General features: G+C 35.7%; 1 protein-coding gene across 1 annotated transcript in view; it reads right to left on the bottom strand.

Moving 5' to 3' along the window:
• Positions 1 to 19,032, bottom strand: part of LOC140148106 (multifunctional protein CAD-like) — a 71,621-nt gene extending 52,589 nt beyond the window's left edge. The window contains 14 exon segments of the mRNA XM_072169962.1: positions 469 to 606; positions 5,516 to 5,749; positions 5,998 to 6,186; positions 7,261 to 7,482; positions 8,645 to 8,878; positions 9,393 to 9,524; positions 10,139 to 10,292; positions 10,430 to 10,723; positions 11,098 to 11,269; positions 11,746 to 11,887; positions 12,878 to 12,961; positions 13,289 to 13,347; positions 13,869 to 14,138; positions 18,547 to 19,032. Coding sequence (XP_072026063.1) covers positions 469 to 606; positions 5,516 to 5,749; positions 5,998 to 6,186; positions 7,261 to 7,482; positions 8,645 to 8,878; positions 9,393 to 9,524; positions 10,139 to 10,292; positions 10,430 to 10,723; positions 11,098 to 11,269; positions 11,746 to 11,887; positions 12,878 to 12,961; positions 13,289 to 13,347; positions 13,869 to 14,138; positions 18,547 to 18,631 — 2,409 coding nt within the window. The 5' untranslated portion in view covers positions 18,632 to 19,032.
• Positions 19,033 to 27,526: the final 8,494 nt, after the last annotated feature.

Raw genomic sequence — 27,526 nt, 5'->3', positions numbered from 1 at the left:
AGACTGGCATGCTAAAGTGAAGATTAAGGGGTACTACACCCCTGTGGTAAATTTGTGACTATTTTTGCAATTTAATAAAAAAATAATAACACACTGGTAACAAAAGTTATGTATATTATTGGGGCAAGGTATCAATTACTACACTGAAATTTCAGTGACTCAAGACAAGCGGTTCAGTATATATGATAGGAAATGAGGTACATCCTAGCGGTACCTTATTTCTTATCATAAACAACAAACTGCTTGTCTTGGGTCACTAAAATTCCAGTGTAGTAACTGGATTCCTTGCCCCTATATTATACATAAATTTTGTTACCAGGGTGTTATTAGTTTTTGAGAAAAATGCAATAATAGACATAAATTTATCGAGGGGTGTAGTACCCCCTTAATGATATTAACTGTGATTTTGTGATTGAGCATATAGTGTTATTCCTTGCCAAAACAGCAGACTAACTCCACATTTCTTACCTGATCTGAGACGGGCTCCACATACGAATCAAATCCATCGACATTTTCATTCACCATTCGCAATGCCTTCTGGAATGCCTCTTCAAATTTGCGGCCGACAGCCATGACTTCACCAACACTCTTCATTGAGCTCCCAATCTAGATACAGACAGAGCACAATTATGATATATCATTCATTTGATGATTGTTGAAAAAACCTTAATTTGCAATTTCTTACCACAAAAGCCTTTTAAACTTTGTAAAAGTTACAAAGTTTTGTAAGTATGAAGTAAAGCTAAAAAATACCATACTGCTTGCAACATAATATGCAATTATGCATATAATTCTTGAGAAAAAGAAACTAATGCTATCAAAACTAATGTGCAACAAATGTTAGAATATAACCTAGTATAATGTAGACTTAATTTTCAAAAGAAAATCATTGGACTTACAGAAGTTACTATTTTCAAAATGATTAGGGTTTATAGATTAAATCTAAATTGATTATATAGGATTTGCAGAAAACACATTTCACAATTTATTAAGTTTCTACAATGTACCAGAACAAAACAATTTTAAACTTGTCAAAAATTATGAAAGGAAGAAAGGCTACGTGCAAACACAAACACATCACAATTCTTCAAAAACTTTGTCAGACCCGAGTTAACACATATCAATCTGAATCTATTTGTCATAATATTGTTTATGTAATGAGCATTTTTTTAAAAATATATGATACATAGCATGTTTGGAATGTTATGGAAAAAACAATAGCATTGGTGTTTAGACAAAATGACAATAAATCATGTATTTTTATTGCACAAATCCTAATTGATCCCAACGTTAGTCATTTAATGTCCAACCCTGACAATACGACATAATGCTCATGAAAATGAGCCTTTGATGGCCTCGGAGTAGTCTCGACCCCAAAGGTCAAAATTCATGGATATATATGGTCATTTTCACAGTAAAGGGTGTAACTTTTGATTTTTAGGGTCAAAATTTCAAACCACTTAAACTATATGTTTCTGTTTACTGAAATCATGCATAGAAGTAACTTAAATTCCAGTAAAATAATGTTTCAAGGCTTAAACCTTTTGATTTCTAATAAAATATTTGACAGTTCCATAACATTTTGGTTAAAATCTAAGAAAAAATGTATTTTACATAAGCTCAGAAAATTATGACATGAAAGCTGGAATATATGTGAAATCCCATTCCAAAGTAAGCCAACAGATATAAGTTACATTTTATACCATGTTTTGCTATGTTTGTTATTGCAGTTTTGAAATTTTTTAACATCAAGTGTCATTTACAATGGAAATTTCCCAACCTTAAACATATTTTTTAAGTTTTAATTGGGTTCCTAAAATAATTTGAATGTCTAACTTCATTTACAAATACTACTTGATGAAAGGAACCTCCCAGCCAAGTTTCACAGAAATTGGAGTTTTTTTTTAGAATTGGCAATTCAAGCGATTTGTGTTTCGGAGGCTTCAGTTAACAACACAGGTGATCATAAAAGTAAAATATTTGGCTAAATACTGCAAGTTGACATGAAAAAATAGGTAAAAATATCACAATTACCAATTTTCATGCTTTGCTTCTAAGTATTGAATTTCAGTTGTGACAAAAATTAAATTATCACAGCAAGTCATTTTTTTTTGTTTCGGAGGCTTCATGTTAACAATGGTTAAACATTGCAGAAGTAGTTTTTTGAAAACAACACTGTTGGGATCATCTAAGCTGTTATTTTCTTGTGTGTATTGAATCAATGATTCTATGCGGCAGATATTGTAGATTTATCACATGTTAATTTTTTCACCCATTTGTTAAGTATGGTGTTAACTTGCATGCGAAGCCTCCGAAACAGGCTTTTTTGGGTATCAGTATATTTGTCAAACATTAACCATAATATCAACAATTTTTTTAATTTATGACATTCTGCACATATCAAGTAACAATTACAATGCAGATATCAGTATGAAACACACCAATTTAGATGTGCATAGATGATAATTAATCTTATTGTTGTTTCGGAGGCTTCATTTGGGTCCCATTTTCAAACAGTGATATATATCTCCACGATTTAAAAAAAAGTGACTTGAGGATCTACTTTGCTACATTTTGATAAATAGATTGGATGAGCTCTTTAATTAATATTTGCCCAAGCTTGCTGAACAGTTTGTTTCGGAGGCTTCAAAAAAGTTAACGGAAAATCGGCTCTTTGAAGTCAAGATTTTATAAAAAATTTTAAAAGCTTGCAAATCGAGTAATTTTTGTTACCCATTTCAAGTTAAGATATCAACTGTTATGAATCAAGAAGTGAAGAAATAACCAAGAATTATGAACCAAAGCTATACCCACAAAGTTTGTTAACAATTGTTAACGGAAAATGAAGCCTCCGAAACGACAAATATCGAAGTCCGGTTCTCAAAAATACAGGGCTGTTCAAAATTAAATCTAATGTGGCAGTGTTTACTGAACATATGACCGTACTTTCAGGATAAGAAAAATTATCCATGAACTAACTGAAGAAAACACAGGGTTTTACAAAAATGTTACTGTTTTTATAGTTTTTCAAAATGGCAATATTAAGTAAATTTAAGCCTGCTAAAACTGAACACAGTAACTCCCAAAGATGATTATGCTACCCAAGGTAGCTGCTAACTAGATGACTTATGTGGCCAAAAATCATGGAATTCTGTGGCTTTATAAGAACACTACGGATCAAAATGTTAAAAATCCAAAAATGACCATATATATAAAAAGCAATATGTGTAAATATTTAAATGATAAGATATGATTGGAATAATACTTTATCTGGTGTAAAGCAAAAGCATCACAAAATTTGTAATGGTATCCCAAGATCTTCAGAGTTCTGCAAACAAATTTAATGCAAATTTGAAAACAAATATCTTTATTTCCTGGAGCAGCTTGAAGATTGGAATGTTCTTGGTCAATGTATCACTTTTCAATGAACTCTTTATTATTTGTTTTGCTATGTGTGATGTTACTGAAAATGAAATTTTTGTGAATGCAGAGCTACATGTATGAAGAGATATTCTGTGTCAAAGTCATAATTTCCAAGACAACTAGTATGACTATCACTAGCCACGTTTTGGGAATAATAATCATGTAATTCCCAATTCTAAAATACTCTCATAATGAATAGGCCTATACATAAAAAAAAAATTACTTGCAAAACACAATTAGCCATGTTAAGCAACTGATGTCATTAAAGACTCAAATTCACATCAAAGTAAAATCCACACTACCCTGTGGAAGATTTTGGAAATATCTTCCACAGGGAAAGTATGAATTTCAAATGGAATGAACACATTAGGAAGCTCCATTTGAAACTCACCAAGTCACCATCCCTCTGTGGTAGATTTGAATCTTTCTCAGAGGGTGTATGAAATTAAATGAAATTAAAACGGAGCAGCCTAATGTGTTTATTCTATTTGAAATTCATACTCCCCTGTGGGAAGATATTTCCAAAATCTTCCACAGGGTAGTGTGGATTTTAAATGGAATAGCCCAATTCATGCTAATCAAATCAAAGGAAATTAACACAATCCAAATCAGTGATATCATGATACATAATTGCACTCAGGGAAAAAAAGGAGCACAAATTTTAATTAATTTTAAATTCATGGTAAAAGGGTTAAACTCATACACCTTTTTGCCTTATAAGGGTCATCCTACAAAATAAAATGACAAAGACAAACTTTTTAAATGCCGAGTATAAATACTGCTGAAAAGAAAAAAAAGTGTCATAATGCTTTTATTTTTCAGGCTGGCCCTTTTAAGGCAAAGGGTGAATCTTGAGTTAGGCCCTTTTACCAGTTGCCATTTCACCCTTAATTCCAGGCTGTTCATAAGCCATTGAAAAGCATGTAAATTTCCTTAAGCTTGGATTAGCTGCCCTTTCAAATCCTAATTCAAGATGGTGCAAGCAGTGAGGAAACCACAGCAATCTTTTAAAGGAGGCATGACAAACTATACCTGACGGAACTTTCTCGTCGCCTAATGAAGAACCCACATTGGTGGAATCCACAAGAAATATGAAACAAATCACCATAAATCACAAAAACATTAAAAATAAACAGTGCTCAAAATAATCCAAACTTTTCAAGGCCCATGGGTCTTGAATGGTAAAATGTTGGCTGGTCTTACAAGCCTGCAAGATGACACTTTGAGTGGGTCCACAGTGATTTTCACACACATTAGGCCTAAATGTGTGAATTATTTTAAACACTGTTAATCAATTTGAATACACCATTCTTCTAATTGGCACAATTCTCTCATAGATGGGGTAAATATAGCTTGGACATCGAATCACATAAAAATTGTTTGTTTTTATTTTGCATGATTATTGATATCGAAGGTATTTATCCCATTTACAGCTGAATGGTGTGTGCCAATTAGAAGAATGGTTTATAAAACAGAAATATAAAACATCTTTAAAATGCAATTCACCTCACCAATTACATTTTCACTTTATCTAAAGGAAAAAATAATCAGAATAAGGATCTTCTTACAGGTTGAATGGAGCTCCCTCAAGTTTGCTTTCAACCACAAGAGGGTGGGGAGTGATGCGACTTTGGTGCAACAAAGTCTGGCTCAACTCTTGCAATATTAATGACACTAAGATGTAGTAGCATTTGTTTTTCAATACATTATTTGTCGAGTTGGCACTGCAACAAAGTTGTGAATTAAATTAGTCTTGATAATTTTTTGATCTAGGTAAATCCAATATTTGATATTTAATCACTTTTCTGAGCTTTGATGATAGATTATGTCATCTTGATCAGATGTCCAGGCTCACTGCACTTCCGGCGGGTCTTGGCAGCCTCGTTCACACAGTTTGGAGTTTGTTTGAGCAGCGAGTCATGATCCAGAGAATACATTCCTGTCTCTATTCATGGATGATTTGTCCCACCCCCCTTCCTACAGGAGGTGCAGTGAGTCAATTATTTTTGATTAACCAAGATATCGCCCAAGCCTGAGCTAACTTCTGTCGTTTCCATTCACAAAAAGCTACACAAAGTTCCCCCTCACTTACCTTGTTGCTGACTTTAGTAAATTTGGCGAGATCCCATCTGGGAATCTTCACCACACAGTAATCCAGACTGGGCTCAAAGCATGCTGTTGTCTTGTTGGTCACAGAATTCCTGAGTTTAGGTAGAGGTAGACCTAGTGCCAGTTTGGCAGCTACGTAGGCTAGAGGGTAACCGGTAGCCTTGCTGGCAAGGGCAGAGCTCCTTGACAATCTGGCGTTCACTTCAATAACATAATACTGTGGGGAAAGACAAATGAGTATACACTTCAACTAAAACTGAATTTTGATTTTGATAGACATCAGATTCATTTAGCACAGAGCGAGAGTTATTTGCAATGTTTTATGATCAAATTGGCCTATAAATATTTAATTAATCGTTTGGTGGTCCAGTAAGACAAATATTTTGTACAAAAAATCTTTGATAATCATTTTAAGTGCCGAAAAAGGAAGCAGAGAGTGAATATTATTTTACACATCTTACATACCTCCTGAGACTCTGGGTTGAGGGCATACTGAATGTTGCACTCGCCAACGACACCAAGATGGCGGATGACCTTGATGGCAGCGGTACGAAGGATGTTGTACTCGTTGTTTGTGAGCGTCTGGCTGGGTGCGACCACAATGGACTCACCAGTGTGGATGCCAAGTGGATCAACATTCTCCATGTTACAAACCTGAGAAAGAAGGATGAACATGCAGTGAAACTATTAATAATCATTTACTAATGCATACGGGTACCAGTGTGGATGCCAAGTGGATCAACATTCTCCATGTTACAAACCTGAGAAAGAAGGGCGAACATGCAGTGAAACTATTTAATCATTTACTAATGCATACAGGTACTGTGTCCTCTGCATATTTTAAGGGTGGTTTTTTTCGGGGGAAACGTAATGAAAAAAATTTTGTATTAATTTTTGGTGAAAATTTCTCAAAGTTGGTGAATTTTTTAATTTTTTAAACGGATCCTAGATATTTATATCTATTTTTCTTTACTCACAATTTTTTTTGTAACGTTCCTCGAAAAAAATGTTCTCCAAAATTGAGCATTTGTACCCAAATTTGACCTCACAGTCTTTGCAAATTCTAAAGATGTAACTTTAATATACTTTAGACCAACAATTTAGCTCAAAAAGTTTCTATAATTTTAAGACCACCCTTAATAGTCTTCCTAAAACTTACACCATGGGCACTACGTACCAGCCAACTTACCATTCTCTAAGAACTATTTTGATTAGTTACAGAGGGGCATATAATTATACTTTGACCCAATCAGAGATATGGAAAGTAGTGCTGAAGAAGATGTTACGAGATCTGTAAGTTCTTTTTTTATTGCTTACTTAGATGATGGTATCATGAATATTTTCGGGCCGGTAAACGGGTACCCGCCCGAGATTACATTACCCGGGTAGGAAATACCCTCCCCGGGTACCCGAAATTTTTTTTTTTTAAAGTTTTTATTTTTCGGTTTTGTAGTGTCCCTGGACCTAGACCTAAATGCTAGGATCATTCATGGTTGACCTAAAAAAAAAAAAAAAAAAAAATTTTCAAGATGTTTTGTATTTTTAATATGAAAATTGATTATTTGTATTCATGTCATAGTCTATTAATGATTTCCAATTGCATTGAAATTTTTTTTTTTTTAAATTTCGGTACCAGTTACCCGAAAGAAAAATGCGGCGGTACCGGGTACAAAATTACCCGAAAATGCCAGGCCTAATCATGAACCAATCATAGACATTGTGACTTACCGTGATGCAGTTATCATACGCATCTCTCACCACCTCATACTCCACTTCTTTCCATCCTTTGAGGGACTTATCCACTAGCACTTGGCTAGTGTGTGCAAAGGCAGCTGTGGCCAGCTCTACCAGCTCTTTCTCATTGTAAGCAAACCCTGAGCCCAGACCTCCAAGGGCAAAGGCTGCTCTCACCAGGACTGGGTACCCAATGGTATTGGCTGCTGCTACAGTCTGTAGGGGAAAGGGAGAGAAAATAAGTTATTTCACACAATGAAACCAGTAGTGTAGTGGTGAAAGGTCACATCAATGCTAGACTATGCCATAGTCGATTTTTGATAAATAAAAATGTTATTAATCATGATGAACGCATTCAGTTGAACTCGAAATTATACTGATATTTAGTACATCAAAATACTAGCCTAGTATAAAATGGTTATGAAAAACGTTTAGGCTATATAATTATATTTGTGACAGTAAAAGTAAAGTATAGGCCCTACGTAGGCTTATATTATGCAACATATCATAATGGCATAATTATAATGACACTTCAATACTGAACAATTCTAATTTTAGAATCTGCCAGTTTATTATCCGAAAAACCGACTATGGACTTTCACTTTTAAGCAGAACTTTACCCAGGGACTCACACACTGTCAATCATACTTGTTTATCAATAAAATCTAACCACAAGACTAAGCATGGTGGTACAATACGCGCTAGATGCATACGTTCATCCACCAGCACAAAAGCGCCGCATTCCCTAGATAGTTGTGTACCATGTATAGTTATAATGGTACCAGCATGGATTTCTTCCATGGTACCAGTACGCGTCGGGAGGATTTAAACAATAACGAGATCTGGGCGACCAATCACAAGCCAGATTCATTTTTAAAGATGCATTACATCATCACCAATTTTAGTTAGGCCAGAAATTGGCCTAACTCTCAAGGCAAAGTCAGTAGTCCACTTGGGAAGCTAACAAACAGAGGCGCGACGGTGACTGAAAAGATCAGTTGTGAAAATCTATCAATTGTGCACTCATTAATTAAATCAGAGTTTTAAGCTTTAATGTAATAGCCAGAGTAGTGCACAATTGGCAAGTGGACTACGGAGAAGTCTACATCAATGCAGGCATTCGCCACTCTGTGCTCATTCAACTGTCTTTCCAAGTATAGTTGTGTACTGGGATTTTACAGCAGGGTGCGAGGACCGAGACGTTTTGGAAAAGTAAAGCAGTTTCACTTGGCTGATGATAGGCGACTGAGTAAGTTTGGTAAAAAGGGATATTTTATGTGTCAATATTCACTTTTATCAAGAGTGCTATATGCTTGGCTTGTTGCCCAAAAGTGGACCAAAAGAGTGCCTTTTGGAAAACACCCTTCATATTACTCACCTCTTCTACAGTGTATGCTGCAGCACTGGGTGCCACTTTCTCTCCGATCTCATGCATCTGGTCAGCAAATATCTTCCTGTCCTCTGTGATCTCTATGGATCTGACGGGAGTACCAAGCACCTTCACATTATACTTCTCCAGGACACCCATGTTCTGAAGCTGCACACCGCAATTTAATCCTGTCTGTCCTCCAAAAGTCAGCAAGATGCCATCGGGACGTTCACTCTCAATAACCTACAAAGAACAACTGAGTTTAATAAGTCCACAATTCGGCAAAGTCATACCTCAATCAGGGTAAGTCGTGCAATGGGTGTATGAGACCAAATTTCTGATGTTTATATGATCCAGGTCCACTCCCAAGTAACTTCCAAAGACTAGACCAATCATAACATAATAGGGGCTCAAATGCGCAGTCAGGCCAATGATGGCCCCAGTAATTTGTCAAGTGGGTGTAGTATGACCCACTACATGTGACAACCGCTTAGACATCATGGGGACATCTCTTCCCTTCATTCCAACTTGCTAAGTGAGAATACTTTAAAATTAGACTACTTGTTTATTGAGTGCTTTTGAGGAACTTCCTTGTCATCAACCAATGTTGTTAGCTCTGATGTTTTCTTGTAACTGCTTAGAGAAACTTGCTAAGTGTTTAGGAGTATTGTACATTCCAATTACCTCATCATTTTAGTATTTAGTGTGTTCCCTATACTGATGATCAGATTCTGCATCCCTGGTAGTTTAATCTTACCTGTGCTACATAATCAGCTGTGATGGGTAAGAAATAGATCCTGTCTGCCATACCAACTGATGTCTGTACTGTGGCTATGTTGGGATTGATGAGCACTGATTCAATACCTTCCTCCTTCAAAGCTTTGATGGCCTACAAAAGGATAAGTGAAATTCAATCAATGCAATTCTTACACTATTCTTGCAGTGCTTTGCTGCTTCTGCCACATTTACTGATTGGCGGCAACCAATTCTTCACATCTTCTTGTCTCCACGATACTCTGTTCTTTGCCAGATGCTTTGCATGTATGGAGAGGAATCCTGTTCATTCTATGATATGATCGTTTTTCCTCTGCCTCAATTTCACTTGCCTTCAAACTTTTCCTTCCAATTATTTCTAGTACAAAGGGACTGCCACTTCCTCTTTGCACATGGCTAAAGTATCTCTTTTTTCAGACTGGTCGTATTCCCTATACTTTGATCAGCTCTTAATCGGCGGGAATTATTAGGCTTTTACCACTACGCCAAAAAGTAGACCCATGTTAAGAGTGATATAGTTGATCTGTCTGGTTTATATTTTGCGTGTTAAAGAAAGTAGACAAAGTATAGGACTTCAATTAATAATTTGTAATACTTCAGGCGAGATTTCACAAAAAAATTCTCCAAATAAAATATATTGATACTAATCCGATTACGAGCTGATCAAACTATAGAAGCTGTCTGAGTTCACCCAGGTTAAATACCAGTTTTCAACAGAATAATTCCTACCTGTGATCCGGAGTAGTCAAATTCTCCGGCCTGACCAATGGACAACCCACCCGAGCCAAGAATGACCACCTTACGAGGCTGGTTGGTAGGGGTAGGTGTGCCTGGCACCGGTTTGAACATCAGCGCTGTCTGGATACGTTCACGAACAGACATCCTACAATCAAACAAAACATTTCACTTCAGCAAAGTCGATCAGCAAAATGGAGTATTACGCTACAATGGTTATGTGTAAAACTGGAATGCAACATCTCTAATATTAATTATGAAAAAGAAATACAAATTAAAACTTACTTCACAGCAGCCTGTCCACTCTTGAAATCACGTACAGTATCTAAGAAAATATCAAAAAGAAATTCTAAATCTCTTGGTCCTGCCATGTGCTCTGGATGGAATTGCACGCTGAACAAGGGCTTGGTGTTATGGACGATGCCTTCATTGGACCCATCGTTGGCATTGGTGAACAGAATCGACCAATCGGACGGCAAGTTTACTGGGTTGACTGCAAAGCCGTGGTTTTGCGTAGTGATGTAGCAACGGCCTGTTCCATTGTGCACACAGGGTTGGTTGTGACCTCTGTTGCCATATCTAAAGTGACAAGTTGATAATAATATATTTGTGAAAACTTTCAATGGTAGCCTGTTGGTAACATTGAAAAAAGTCTCACCAAGTCATGTCCCCAGTTGTCAATAGTCACTTGTTTTTCTGAGAAAGGCTATAAAATGTACCTAAGTCAAGTATTTACAGTGGTCTTAGACATCAACTCATAATTGCGAGGTAGCGCGAGGTCGTGGGTTCGAGTCCCCCCAGTGTTAACGTATTGTGCATTAAAGCAAGGCTCTTCACTCCTATTGTCTCTCTACACCAAGGTGTAAAAATAGGGTCCGGGAAGGTAACATTATTTCAAAAGATGTCCCATTTTCCATCTACGACATCTATTTCAAATGTCTTAACATACTTACTTCATTTTGAAGGTAGTTGCACCAGCAGCCAGAGCATTGAGCTGATGTCCAAGACAAATACCAAATATAGGCTTGGGGTTGTCCTCATTTAACACACGTCTCAAATGGCCTATTGCCTCCTTCACCATAGATGGGTCACCGGGTCCGTTGCTCAGAAATAGGCCATCGTATTCTGCAAATGAGCATACAGTTTATGTCTTTATGCTTGTTTCTGAGTTTTATTCTGGTACTGGAAACAAACTTTACATGAAATTTTTAATTGTGCTATTCCACATGATATCCATAACTCCTATGGAAGACATGACCTTAATCTCCCACACAGGGGGTGTAGATTTCAAATGCAGTCAACCATTCAGGGTAACCCTATTTGAAATTCACACTCCCTGTGAGGAAGATTAAGGTCATGTCTACCATAAAGGGTATATAAATTTCAACTGGAGTACCCCATTTTGCACACAAATATGACCATTTCACACGTTCATCTCAAAATGAGTACAACTACTCACATTGAGTACAACTACTCACAACGTGTCTGTTGTGTGTGTGTAAACCTTTCATACGCATACTTTTATTTACCACATACAGTTTGCAAAAGCCTACTGGCGCATTTCTAGAAAAGTGGAAGGCACGAAAGAGAACATTTCTTACCTTCACTTTTGAATGGATAGTTCCAAGGCACCACCTTGACGCATGCGCCTCTCTGGGCCAATTGACGCACCTGGTTGTATTTCATCCCAACATCGAGAGCTAGAATCTTAAGAGACCCGCTCTCATTGTAGACTTGGGGTTCCTGTTATAGGAGTAGAGACAAACATAAATGTAAATTCATAACCTCATTAAAATACGCGAAGCCTGTAATCCAATCAAAAGAAATTGATTGCCTGACCGCACACTAATTGCGAGGTCATTAATAACTCACAATGACTCCGGACGCGCAACAATGACTTCTGCGCGCGCGTGCGTGTATAAGGTACGCATTATGGCAACGCACACACGCCTACGCGATGCTGTCACGCTTCTGTGATTGGTAGCTCTTGTTGTCGGCGCGAATGTTATATTCGCCTGGTTGATTTTTTTTTTTTTTTTGTAGGGTAGGTCACAACAATGATTAAAACTGGTTATATTTAACAGCGTTTTATGGCATAAAATAACATAAAATGACATTTTGATTTGTTCAAATATTAGATATGACGGTAATGAATGACAATACCGCTCCCTCGGAAAAATACCTCAGCCCAAAACAAAACCCTCCAATTTCACACAATGACCTCAAAATAGATGGTGCGCAGTTATTATTGTCTAATTATAATGCTGAGATAGCAAATCTGTACAGAAAATTGAAATGCAGGGAATGGATATCCAAAAGTTTTGCAGTCCTAAAAATTCATACTCCAAACATCAAGAACATTCGTAAACTTTGAGCAATCGATAATGCAGGATTCTGAAACACATTGTTTCATGAGGTTGATAGCAATTTACTGGTCCCTAATGAGGTATACGATACGGATGTAAGTCATGTGCTGTCGTAGTGCATGTTAGTGACCATTGGTTACTGCTCCAAGCCTGGGCTCATACACCCGTTCCGAATTTTGATATGCCATAGGCTTTGTGTTGTGATCATTTCGATCAGTGGTTTGTAACAAAGAAAGCGTGATCAAGTTGACCTAGCATTGGCAACGGTCATATTCTAATGTGCACTACGACAGCGAATAGAAAGAAGCATGTCCTCACTAGTTGTCTTCAATGTACCACCGGTGTCCCTATGTCAAAGTTCACTTACCTTTACTGACACCTCCGAGACCAAATTACGCTCATTTGGATCCTCAAATTTGATCGTTTTCGGGTCCGTCCCATCCACCACAATCTACATAAACAATCATAATTACTATGGATAAGACATTGACAAGTGAAATCAATCTGCTCTTTCAATAAAAGAGATCTTCTTTGAGATATCTTGTACTCTACTGATAGTGAAATTCATTTGAAACTTGCTGAAACCTAATACTGGTTCAAAATTTAATGTTCACAAGCTATGAAATTGTATCACTTTCCAAGTACGGTATACTGACAATTTTCCCATTTCATAAAACTGTGACTGTGAGATCTTCTAAAAATTCTAAAAGTTGAGCTTTATGAAACAGGAACCTGAATATACATTGCAGTTCATTTCTGTGAATTGACAAACACTCACCTTCCCAAGCATTGTTCCCGTTTCTCTGATTTTTTTGGTCAGTGCTCTTGTATCAATACCTACAAATTAAGCAGATGTGAAAATACGATCATTTATAATATATAATATATACCGGTAATATGTAAAAACTACAGAATAGTTTGTAACATAAAATCTTCAATAGATTGATCCATCAATCTGTCGATCAAGCGCTATTATAATGGGTGAACAGGTGAATCACTGATCAGGGTGATAATGATATTTTTTTCACTTTAAGGGATCTGATAGCAACGTTTGCACAGTGATTTTTGTGGGACCTAAGAGCACACCAAATTGCATTCAGACTATGTGGAATGTCCTTCCAATGTCAAATAATTGCTATCCGATTCCTTAAATTATAATTATGTCTCAATCTACATGTTGTATATTCACCGTCATAGTGTGACGTCAAAATTGATCATTGCCAGGTTCACACTATCTTTGTCTGGAACCACAACCAAAATTATCACAACACAAAGTCTATGGGTTGCCAACAGGCACTAGCAAACCACAGGTGAACCTATTAACTGCGACATGTAGAAAATAGCTAGACTATAATCACCTTGTATAGCTGGAATGTTGTGTTTCTTGAGCCAGTCTGAGAGGGATCTCACAGCAGCCCAATGACTGTATTCCTGAGAGAGCTCGCCGACAATAAGACCGGAGACATGAATTTTGTTGGACTCAAACCATTTGAGGAGACCATACTCATCTTGATCATCTCCAGGGATGCCGTAGTTACCAATAAGTGGATAGGTGAGGATCAGGATCTGTGACTTGTATGAAGGATCTGTTAACGATTCCGGGTAACCCACCATGCCAGTCTGGAAAACTGAAAAATAAAAAGTTTACAATTAGCATTTTTAACTATAGGCCTATTAATATCACAGTCCCTTTTTCACAAATTCCCCAGACAGATCTGGGTTTCCCCTCGAGGATTTTTTCCAGATAGTTTGTCATAATTCCTTAAGGGCTGGGGTATGAACGTTTGGACAGTATTTATTTTGGGACATCAGAGCACATCAGACATATCGAATTGCATTCTGAATACGAAGAATGTCATTCTGATATCAAATAATTTTGATTTTTTGAAATTGCAATTTAATACACATTTTTTGGCAAATCATTAAAAATTGATATTTTTGATATTTGGCCCATTTCACGGTTAGGCGCCACTTTTTGATTTTCAACATATCTGGCCTGGTGTGTAAAAAAAATAATGGGGTTACAGAATTTACTGTTGGTGATTTTTCATTGTCTCTGTATGGCCTACCTCCATTAGCTTAATCGGCCTTTCTAGTTTTATCTTTCAGGGCGCACAGGGGTCAGAAGTGGTCAAAAAACACATTTCACTAGCAACCTGGAAACAGACATTTATTTTCCAATGCTGCCACTTTTAACTATGTTGAGCCTACCAGCTGCTTTTGTTGTTTTTATGTAGTGAACAAGTTGCACTATACAGCCATACATGAACGAAGTATTAGTTGTCAGTTAAACTAGCATGAGAACCATTTAAATTTCTGAATTCGGATGTGACATTTTCCGTTCACATCTATGTACCTTATTCAATGTGGAATAGATCGACTAATACTTTACATGAATGGCAAACTAGTGTGTTTTAGTAAAGTTCAGAGTCTTGTTACTATTTGTTGAACAAATTACACTTGTTGCTCTTAATATGTAGATACAGCGATATTTTGAATTTTTGCCAACAAATTCCGTTCACAATTTTGTCACATCCGATTAATTTTCCAAATAGTATAATTTATTAACAAAATGTGGCAGAATTTTTTCTCCTTGATTTTTAAAAATCTCCTGCTATGAGCTATCTAATGACACCATTTAATGAAAACTCCTTCATCAACTTAGCTTGCAGATGTCATTTCAAAGTTTCCGTTCACATGTGTCACATCCATGGTACCTGTCACATCCAAAATAGTTTCTTCAAAGAACTAAGACAGGAATGGGACTAGGATGCCAGTTTGAAGTTATTTCATTACAGGTTTGTGGGGGATCAAAAGGCACAACAAATCTTTAATTCAGTATGCCTTCTTTAATTGTGACAGGAGATTCAAAAAGCTTCAATTTCCGTTCACATGTCACATCCTCAAAATTAGTAGTTTTAGGCCAAAATACTTAAACAACATGATATTTGACTTTCTAAAATAGGTTTATTATTTTGTACATGTCATATATGATTATTTCAAAGCTTTGTCTTTGTCTTTAGAGGACAGTTTTGTATACAATTTACAGAAGCGGATGTGACATTTTCAATTGTGAACGGAACATTTCAGTAAATTATAAACATTTCGCTTGTCAAAAATATAAAGGGTCAGGAAAAACGTTTTAGCATTGCTCAATTCAATAGAATCTCACAAAATATATGTGTTAGAAGTGCCCAAAGCTTATATTTTTGACAAGCAAACTGTTTATCATAATGAAACATTCCGTTCACAATTGAAAATGTCACATCCACTTCTATAAATTGTAAACAATGTTTTAAAATGAACACTAACACAGGTTGATATGTTTCAATATATCCCATTTAATTCACTGAGTGTGTGAAAACTCTTTGAATCATTATTTTCTGAAACATACTCTGCTTTACAGTGTGTGGTTTCCGTTCACATTGACATCAGTCACATCCTAAATTGCACAAACATCAGAATCTTGAATTTGACCTGTGTTTTCAAACTGGCTGATATTATTTGTGAACATTACCCATATTATGACCTTCAAAGCTGTGCAATATCAGAGTCATTCATTGATTATTAAAATTGTTGAGTAAACTTTTTCATGTCAATTTCCTTTTTACCACAAAATTACATTAAAGTGGCCATAAATTTGTCATTACACAACAAAATTTGCCCAAATTTGGTCAGAAGGGAACCTATGACATACTTGTTTATTTTAAATATCTATGATATATGTATTGGACAGTCAAAGTATAAATATACACTACTCAATATTGATCAAATTTGTTAAAAAATTACATAACATGAGATAATAAATCATAATTTTCTTCAAGAAGAAGCGAGATTTAAGCTGGGAATTGATATTTTTATGAAAATCTGGTCTTATTTGGAAAAGAAAACCCCTATTAAATTAAATTTAATCCATTTTGAAAATTTCGAGTTTTTTTCACTAAAAGTGGCGCCTAACCGTGAAATGGGCCATTTAACAGTACTTGAAGTAAACTTTATAAATCTGATGATTTATACTTAAAGTGTATGTAGGTGGGATGAAAAGCCGACGATCAATTGAAAATTTTGACCTTTTCAGTATTGAAGATATGGATTTTTTTCCCAAAACACCAAAAAAAATTAGGTCTTTTTGGGAAAAAATCCATATCTTCAATATGAAAGGTCAAAATTTTCAATTGACCGCCGGCTTTTCCTCCCTGCTACATACACTTTAAGAATATATCATTAGATTTATATAATTTACTTCGAGGACTGTTATATTATATATCCCTGGAAGACGAGGACTTGATCTGCCACCGATGCCACTCGCCTGCATGTGCCCAAACTCCACTACCGCTCTTTTAAGTCAGCCGCTGACAAGGCTTTTGCTTTCACAGCTCCTAAGTTGTGGAACCAGCTACCTGTTTCAGTCCGTTCCTCCAACTCTTTGCCAGTGTTTAAAAAAGGGCTGAAAACATTTCTGTTTTCAGAATTATAATTGCTTTTTATTGCATTTGCTTATATTCTGTCATGTTATTGCTATTATATTTCTTGCTATGTTGTTTTGAGCGCTGTGATCATTTGAAATGGCGCTATATAAAAGCCTATTGTATGTATGTATGTATATATCAAAATTTGAAAAATATCAAATTTTTATAATTTGTCATAAAATTTGTATTATATTGTGATTTTCAAAAATTTAAATTATTTGATATCAGAAAGACATGCTTCGTATTCAGAATGCAATTCGATAGGTCCGAGGTGCTCTCATGTCCCACAAAAAATACTGTCGAAACACAATAAACGCTCATTTTAGATCCCTTAGGCCAATGAAAGTTAATTCCGAGTTTATCGTCCCTTTTTTTTCCCCGGTTGGTGAGGTGACTTTTTCATTTTTCATTATTTCATCAGATTTCATTATTGACCTAAAATGCGTGTTGATTTAAAGCCACACTCATACATGTTGTTTATAAACATGTTTTTATATGGGTAGGGACTAGAAAAGTTAGAAAAGGACCTCATTTTGCTTTCAAGTTATGAATTTATATGTTTTACAAACAAAAATATATGTTTCCAATTGCTAAAACTGGTGAAACACTGATACTTTGAAAATAATGAATTATTTTGGCATTTTTGAAAATTTGACGCTGGTGTTTTTGGTTACCAAAAAGTGACGCGGGCGGGGGACGATAAACTCGGAATCGACTTTCACTCGCCTTAAGTGACTTTCTTTGTTTTTTACATTCATGACAATTGAAACAATTACATAATTTGGGGCTGGCATTTTCTTTACAAGGGTGGGTCCAAAATATACTGGTGGGGGGGGGGGGGAATAAATTTTTGGAAAAAAATAAGGGGGGGTCATAAATTTGTTGATGACCAAAATGTAGGGAGTCACAAGATGACCACAGTCCACATACATTTTTGGTAGCACTTGTTAATAATCAAAAACTTAAAAAGACGGCTATTTCAATACATGAATACAAGTTTAGCCTAGTATGGGTAAGGTGGTCACTGTGTATCGGTGGTGGGGGGCATATTTTTGTTGCCAAAATAGGGGGTGTGGGGGTCGCAATTTTATTGATGCATGGATGCCAACTTTTTGTAAATTTAGGGAGCCCCCTTCTAATTAAAATGCCTGCCCCCTTGAAATGTTTTGAATGCACTATCATCAAATGTATAATCATGTGAATTGCAAAATTGTGATGTTGCTATTGCTTTCAATTTTACATGTACATGTATGTAAGCTTAACCATTTTGAGTACATGCAATGCATAATCGATTTTGCTTTAAAAATCACATTCCTATAGATTATTTTTGATTTATCATACATATGAAAACCCCGAGATGAAAATTGGATTAAAAAAAATAAAATGAACACGGATATATACCATGCTCACTTCAAACCGCATGATAACCGCGCGAAATTAAACCCCGTACCCATACAACAACAACCCAATGTCCCTGTCGACTTCGGCTTACAAAATGATAGTGTCTCGCCTCAAAATCAGACAGAGCAGTATTCGAATCATCATAATTATTAATTATTGATCTTACCGACTTCTCCTGGTACAGAGACGCTTGCTCCGAACAACTCTCCTTCATAGCTACTTCCATCTTCTAAGAATAGTGTTGCTGCCATGATTTGATACCTTCGACAAGACTTTAAAAATTGCGAAAAAATTGGCCCTGTTTCGGTAAACACTTCGGCCTATCGATCAGCTGTGTTGAAATTTCCCGCGAGTTGACAGCATGCACAGCGCGCGCCGGTTGAAGGTCGAGTGAGCAATGCACTGATAAAAGAAAGAGTGATGCGATGGTTACACACGTGGAAAATGTGGCAACAAATTTTCTCTTCGTACTTCCTAGTTACTGCAGAACACGTCTTAAAACTTCAGATTGTAGTAGAAAATATATATGGTAAAAGTCCGTCTAAATATGAGCGCTATTCACTGATTTCGAAACAGTACTTTTTCTTCACAAATGATGAGCATCCAAAGAAAAATGCGAGCACTGGAAAGCGGCCATGACGGCTGGCCGTCAAAATTGTATAAATACGCATGTGCAATTCCAAGAAATGCATTATTCATTACTTCGTCAGCTAATTTTCATAAAATATAAATAGAACTGATAGAAGTGCCAAATGCTGATCATGCCTGGATCATGTTGAGCACCTGCCTTTGTTTCTTTCCCGTGCGGAAATAGGCCTACGCTTGGATTCTCATGAACCATCATAACATGACTATTCCCAAGTTAATCACAACAAGAATATAATTTGTTCTCTTTTCTTATCGGAAAAAAAAATAGATCTTTCTTTCTTTCTTTCTTTCTTTCTTTCTTTCTTTCTTTCTTTCTTTCTTTCTTTCTTTCTTTCTTTCTTTCTTTCTTTCTTTCTTTCTTTCTTTCTTTCTTTCTTTCTTTCTTTCTTTCTTTCTTTCTTTCTTTCTTTCTTTCTTTCTTTCTTTCTTTCTTTCTTTCTTTCTTTCTTTCTTTCTTTTTTCTTTCTTTCTTTCTTTCTTTCTTTCTTTCTTTCTTTCTTTCTTTCTTTCTTTCTTTCTTTCTTTCTTTCTTTCTTTCTTTCTTTCTTTCTTTCTTTCTTTCTTTCTTTCTTTCTTTCTTTCTTTATCACTATCGGGTTTATAATCATGATAATACCCACTTAAGGGTAGACGAGGTATTGTTGTTCGAAGCAACCTAAAAATCGATTTTCATTATCTAGATCAATATATTATTAAAAATTAACACCTTGATGTTTTGCAAAAGTTCATTCTACAAATCGTATACTTTGCAAACTTGCTTAATTTATTGTTGTTAATGAGTTATGTACGTTTTACAAAAGTGTTGTTGTTTCAGCCCTCTTTACAACGTAACTCAAGAACCGCAGCACCTATAAATGTATATCTGTGATATTTTAATTCTTCTACACACTCGCTATGAATTGAGCTATGCAGTTTTTGCCAAAGCTCACTACTATTCGTAAGATGCTGTGAACTACCAAATCACAACAGTTTAAAATAATTAATCTGCTACAGTCTAAACGCTCAAGTTCTTTTAAATAGTAGGCCTACAGGCAAGATTTTGATCATAATTGAATATGTCATGCTAATTTTGATAATTATTTATGAAATATAATAGATTAAATTCCGATTTGCAAAAGGTGTACTGAAAAGAAAAGGTATTTTGTTATTTTTGTATATTTATTTATAAATATGCTGTGACAATCAACCCCAAAGACTTGTACAAAGACTAATTTCAAGTTGTATAGGGTAAATTGGGGTAAATGGAACGCTTAAGCAATAAATCACTTTCTGTGGTCAGGGGGTATCCATATTATGATTTTTGTTTGTTTCAATAAGTAGATAATATGTTTTTACAACTTGTTTTAACAGATAAACTCCCATTTTATGGCTTTTTGTTTCTTGTATCGGTCCAAATACATGCATGGTCATGGTGTTCCAGTTACCCCAACAAATTGGGGTAAATGGAACAGTGATGGGTAATTGGAACAAGGGCCATTACTTGCAAGGAGCCTATCATTCATAGCTATATTTACATTGAAAAGACATCAGAATATTTTATTTAACATATATTTTGTGACTAAACAAGATTAACAAAAATAATTTTGTTTTCATGTTTTTTTATAAACATGGTAAAATACCACGTAAAAATACACTTTCTCTCGGTACATAACATAAAATATGGTTTTCAGATTTTTAAAAAATCAACAGGAGGCCTAATCTACCATGAATTAGTTATTTGTAGTAGGCCTACATAATTTCATAATAATTAAACCAATTAGTAAAAAAAATATTAACATGTTAATATATTTGAAGTCAGTCAACCGTGTTCCATTTACCTCAAGTGGATCTGTTGTGGGGTAAATGGAACACCAAACTAATTAATTAGCTAATTAGCATTAATTTGCATAATTTCATCATTAAAATCTGCTATTTTATTGTTTAAAACATTTATGTTATTGTAGATAACAAACATATTGCTAATATTGTAAGACAACTCTCAGCAGCACAACATTCAAATATTTAGGAATCAATACCCTTAAATTAGTAATGTTCACTGAACCGTAGCACCACTTCATGGTCAGTGACAACATTTGAGATTTTTTCCACTCAAATACCGAGTAAACCCACGCTTGGGGTATGAAACGAAAGCAGAACGTATGGCGTTGGGGTAAATGGAACACTCGGTATGATGTTGCCCATTTTTTTCTTGTTTGAGGGAATTGTATTCTCAGCGTTCCATTTACCCCATCGTTCCATTTACCCCAATTTACCCTAGGCCTGCATGGATTTTAATTTTTGGAAAACTCATTTTATAATCTCTTTTATAACCAATTATCAAAACTAACATAAAATATTAAAATTATGAGCATATTCTACAGTCAAGATTTTGAATGCTTATAGGCCCTACTCCCATTTTTTATTGTTAAAAAAGAAATTAGGCCCCTACCCTGTTTTGCCAAATAAAACCTAGCGATATTCTAATCCTTTGTTTAGTTCTAACTGAAAGTCCCAGGTGAAAGTCAAATTTTAATATTTGGTCAAATTTGGGAAATAAGGGCCAAAAATATGGATAGGGCGTTTTTCACATGACAATATCAAAGCCCATTTTTGTACATAGACTACTCCCTATTCCAGAAAAATACAGCACTATTGTTTTTAGGGATTTAAAAAATATTATCAAGTTCTGCCAAATGAAACATAGCTTAATCCTAATACTTTAGTTAGTCCTAACTGGCAAGAAAAGAAAAAAAAATTCACTATTTTACTAATTTCTTGAAAAAGAGCCAAAAACATGCATTTTCGGCATATTTTCTGACAATCGAGTTACAAAATCAAAGACTTGGAACAAGTCTAAGCATTCAAAATCTTGAGTATAATTATGCCGAAATTTTGCCATAATTTCCGCTGTTTTGTGTTTCTTTAATCAAATGATTGGTTATCAGAATGAATATGACTCACTCCAAAAATTAGACTGCATAAACTGAAATTAGTCTTGGTACAAGTCTTTTGGGCTTGATTGTCACAGCATACGAAAAACACCCAAAAAAACGCATGTTTTTTGGCCCCCGGTTTTGGCCCTTATTTCCAAAAATTGACCAAATATTACTTTTATTGCCAGTTAGGACTAACTAAAGGATTAGGATTTAGCTATGTTTCATTTGGCAAAACAGGATAATATTTTTTTTTTTTTTTTTAATTAGTTCTGTATTTTTCTGGAATAAGGAGTAATTTAGTTATGCATTCAAATTTTTGAAAGAATTTTTTTTTTTTTATAACCAATTGTCAAAAATAACATAAAATATTAAGTTTATGAGCTAACTCTTAGCCTATATAGGCCTACTCAAGATTTTGAATATTTAGACCTGTGACCAGTCTTAGAATTTTGTTACTATACAATTGTAAGAAAGCAAGCAAAATTCGGCATGTTTTTAGCCGGGGTTTTTAGCCCACTTTCCTTCAAACTGCAAAATAAATATTAATAAATAAATATAAATAAATAAAAAAATAATACGGGTTTTTGACACATTTTCCCTCAAATTGTAAGAATTGATTTTTATTGACATTATTAACACGGTTTATAGGCTTAGCCTAGGGCCTAACTATTTAGCAATGTTTCAGTAGGCCTTCCGTCCTATGATAGCCTACATTTAGATTACACTTGTAAGGGGGGGGGGCTGATGCAAAAAATGTCATCGCAAAAAATTTTCACCCCCCCCCCCCTTTACAGACCTCAAAAAATGTTGACATGAAAATTATGGGTCAACCCCATAGAAAAGCATTATAAACTTAATTTTTCCAGGAAAATTTGTGGTCATTTTTTTGAGCCCCACCCCCAGGAGGGTCACAAAATTTCAGGGCCCCCCTTCTTGCATCAGGCCCCCCTAACAAGTGTTTGTCAACGGTCCCTTCTTTCGTGAATCGAGATGATTGAACATAATAGGCCCCTACGTGAAAATCTAGGGGAGACCGGGGATGGAAGTTACGGTAGGCCTATAAATTATGTAGCTTTATGTGTAGGTCACTATTAAACTGAATATATCCCCGAGTGATGACCTGTAATTCTGCCTCATGGGTTGTGTTATAATGGTTTATGTGTGTAAAACTCCCTATGGGGATAGTTGTTACACTGTAACAACCTACCACACTAACAACCTACCCCAATTAGGCCTACATTTTACATAATGTGTTGAACTAAATTTTGTTTCAATTTTCAGGTTTAAATATTTCATATGTCTACTGTGTATTTTGCTTTACCTAGAGCTGTAGGCCTAATTGTTCTACTATTAAAATTAATAATGCAAAGAACCTGGAAAAGGAAGACAGCGAGGGGGGAAACACTTCTTATAGTCAGGGAGTGAGAGCCCTAGATAGGGTGTCTGCTGGAATTAATTCCTCAATCGACAATTTTTGTACTGGTAGACGTGGCTTTAAATATTCAATCACATATCCAAAATCGGCCAAAATCCACCCTAGGCAAAAAAATCTACAGGCATTAGAAAATCACTATTTTTCAGTAAAAATGAACAAATCACGAACGCTTCCGACTGTAAGCCGCATTTTCGCAAACATGGTCAATGCGTCCGCGCTTATCGTTTTGTATTTGCGTGCGAGCTATAAGTGAGCGTATTGGCGTTGCGTACTGCGTAAAACCGAATTCAAACCACAGCGTCACGCACACAACACACAAAGTCGGTGACTAATTGATTGACGTGTAATTGATTGACGGCTTGCATTGATTTCCGGCTATAATTGCCCTGTGATTGTCACCTGTTATACATGTAGTGTGCCCTTAAATGACGGGAGTTCCATAAAAGGTAAAAACTTTTAATTACTTTTAGTTATTCTTTTAATATCGTAACTAAGAATAAAACGGTCCTAAAACGTCACGTAACCACGATTCGTTGTTCGTATAATGATAACAGTATGTAGGCCTATACACTGTAAAATATTACCGTTATTTTTCGGGACTTTCCCGTAAACTTTACGTTATTTACCGTAAAAATTAAATACTATTTCACTAAAAATAGGCATGTTAGTACCGTTTAGACTGTAGTAGTTTAAATTTTTTTAGGGTGGGTGGGTGTGTAAAGTGTTGCATCTTCGATTTTTAAATACGGTAGTAAACAGCCCGGGTAAACAGCCGTATTGTCCCAATATATTGTGTTTAAATGTAAAACAACAGTAATTTTAACGGTATACTGTTGCCAACACAATTGCCAGGTATTTTACCGTATAAGACATAAGTGATTTCTACTCTACGCCTTGGGGAAAGAAATACGAGCTAAAGGGCCATTCCTGATGGAACTAAATTCCACTTTAGACCAGGTCTAACTTTAGACCTGGTCTAACTTGTTTGTGCATACGATTAGGGTCTAAACAAAAACAAACTTAACAGCTGGAGGAACGCCCGGCCATAATGTAATTATATTTCTTTCCGTACAAAATGTAGGCCTATCTGACTTTGCGAAAAAGATCTTAAAGTATATAGGCCTATAGCCTACACCAGCTGGCGCCGCCATTGGTTATGAACACGATTTATAGGCCTACCTTTTCTAGTGTATGCTTTATATAAACCTTTTCGAACCTTTTGCGAATAATATCGAAAACGTTTTGTGTTTGCTGGGATTATTATAGGCCTATCATAATTAGGACCTCTATTCCGTTTTTTCTTTATGATAGAATTGGCGGTTGCAGATGATTTGAAAAACTAGGCGTGGATTTGCATGCAGTATTTAGACTACTTTTCTAAAAGGCCCTGCTGACGATTGTGAGAGTATACATCGTTGTTCCCGTGCTGCAAAATCAACTGTAAATTTGAAATGTATATAGGGCCAATTGTAAATTTCAAATGTATATAGGGCCAGTTGTAAATTCAAAATGTATATAGGGCCAATTGTAAATTCAAAGTGTATATAGGGCCAGTTGTAAATTCAAAATGTATATAGGGCCAATTGTAAATTCAAAATGTATATAGGGCCAATTGTAAATTTAAAATGTATATAGGGCCAATTGTAAATTTAAAATGTATATATGGCCAATTGTAAATTCAAAATGTATATATATGCCCAATTGGAAATTTAAAATGTATATATATGCCCAATTGGAAATTCAAAATGTATATAGGGACAATTGTTAATTCAAGATGTGTATAGGGCTAATTGTAAATTTAATAGGCCAATTGTAAATTCAAAATGTATAGGCCTATAGGGCCAATTGTAAATTCAAACTATATATAAGAAGTTCTGAAGAAGCCATCAACCAGCATGACCACGTGGTCAACTGAAATAGGCCTACGTTATTTATATTGTTGGAAGTGGTGAAAGATGTCTGTTATCCCATTTTTGTACGTTTTTCTAAGTTTGTAAATCTCAAAATTATATATTATAATATAATATTATAAAGTCGGTTGTTGATTTGTTACAACAGTACAGTACAGGCCTAGCGCCTATAGCTGTAACTTCAATATTTAAATATTATTTTTTAATAGGCCTATGTAAACCTTGCCTATTTGTTTTCACAAAATCCACTGTAAGAAATAAATAAATACGGCATTACTCGTTGACTGCCGATAAAACGCCCAATAAAGACTTAGTCACCGGACCGCGCCGGCCAGTTAAAGTACATGCCCTATCACACCACTCCACACCATACATAAATTCTCCCAGTCACATTTCCCAAATATGAAATTAAAAAATTCAAATTTTAATTTACTTCTTTTAAAGTTTGGCAGAGGCGGGGTTCGAACTCACGGCGCAACGCTTAGTACTCTATGAGCCTAGCGCCTTAGACCACTAGGCCACTTGTCTTCTTGTTATTCATCTGAAACTTATTTAAAAATATAATCGCAACTTCAACATAGGCCTACCACGTGACAAGCAAAGGCAGAAAACGTATTATATTTTGGAATTTTATCTGCTTAAAACATTAATGTGTATTATAATAGAGCTACCATTATTTATATTGTTGAATTTTCAAGCGCATAGAGACAATTAATACGAGCGTCCTATGATACATACACAATACATAAAATCGATTTTGATCTTCGGCATTACTCGGTGACCTCCGATAAAACGCCCAGTAACGCCGGTCAGTTAAAAAAAAATGCTTAAGTACATGCCCTATTGAGATAAGCAATCCTTTTGTGATATGTCCATTCATCCATATAATAATAGCAATCAGATTTTTGGATGGATGTTTTACACAGTGATTGGAGAAGAAGCTATGTAAATAATCAAAAGTACATGTCTACAAATTGCCAAGGACAACTCCTTTTGTCAAAATTGTTTTCACCATGGAGCTATTAAATAGATGGAGTAGAAATAGATTACGTAACGCATTGAAACCTTGTGCCGATTTGAAATCTGACAAGCTATTCATCGAAAGGTACCTTTTGTTTGGGACAAAGGGCTTCCGCCATTAAATCGGTAAGCTGACCCGACAGTGTATTAACGCTTTACCTAGCAGGCTACTGTCAATAAGTGATCAAACGAAAGGCGCGTGAAAGCGACGTCTGGACCGAAAAGTACCTTTTGTTATAATAACACACAAGGATGTGATTGAGTAGCCGTAAGCACAAAAAGCACACATTAGCCGCTGAGTACAGTTCGTGATCACCCCACTGACTTCAGGTGCTTCATTTAAATAAATTGAATGCGCTTGCTGAATGATCATCATACATCAAGCATTCAAGGCTGCCATTTATGTCTATAGTACTGTATAATGGTAATAGCTATACGTATACATGTAACAAATAATAAGTATACCGGTAAAGGCCTATATAAAAGTTGTTTCACAAATTGACATTTTATTTTAAGAAGGAGAATGTCATAAAGAGTGGCGTACTGAAGGGGGCAGCTCTTCTGTGAGAGGTCTTGGGAAGGGATGAGGGAGGAAGAGGTGAAAGAGGGGATATGAAGAACGAGAGGGGGTTTGGAGGAAGAGAGAAAGAGGAAGAAATGAAGAGAAATAAATAAATAGAAGTAAACAAATAGAAAGGTAAGGTAAGAAAAATGATAGGAATGAGAGGGGGCAAAAAGTAAGAGGGAATGGAGAAGGGAAGGGAGATAAGAAGAGGGAGTGATACTTCAAGGAAAGAATAAGTACAGAGAAAAGAAAAAGGAATGAAAAAATGTAAGCATTATAATAATTATTATAGAAACTAAACACGGCCCCCCCCCCATAGGCCTAACGCTAACAGCACTATAGGCAGCCATTCGATGATGTCAATGCCTTTATGCGTTACGTATTTAAAACGCCCAGTCAGATGTATTTTACACCTGCCAAGCGCAAGTCACCCAATTTCGAAAATTGGACGTTGAATGTACACTCTCAGGAATATGGATTGGCAACATTTTCCAATATGGCAGCGCTCAAATCGGACACAATAGAACAATAGACCATTCAGTGCGTTGGTTTTCACCTATTGCTCAGTATGTTAATTAATCCGATTAATTACGTAATTTCGCCAGCGTATGATATATCAGTACTAATATGTAGGCCCAAGGAGGTTAGATATA

Source organism: Amphiura filiformis, chromosome 3 (genome assembly GCF_039555335.1).
Source record: "Amphiura filiformis chromosome 3, Afil_fr2py, whole genome shotgun sequence".
Taxonomy (NCBI): domain Eukaryota; kingdom Metazoa; phylum Echinodermata; class Ophiuroidea; order Amphilepidida; family Amphiuridae; genus Amphiura; species Amphiura filiformis.
The sequence above is the reverse complement of the archived record's forward strand: the minus strand, read 5'-3'. Positions and strand labels throughout refer to the sequence as shown.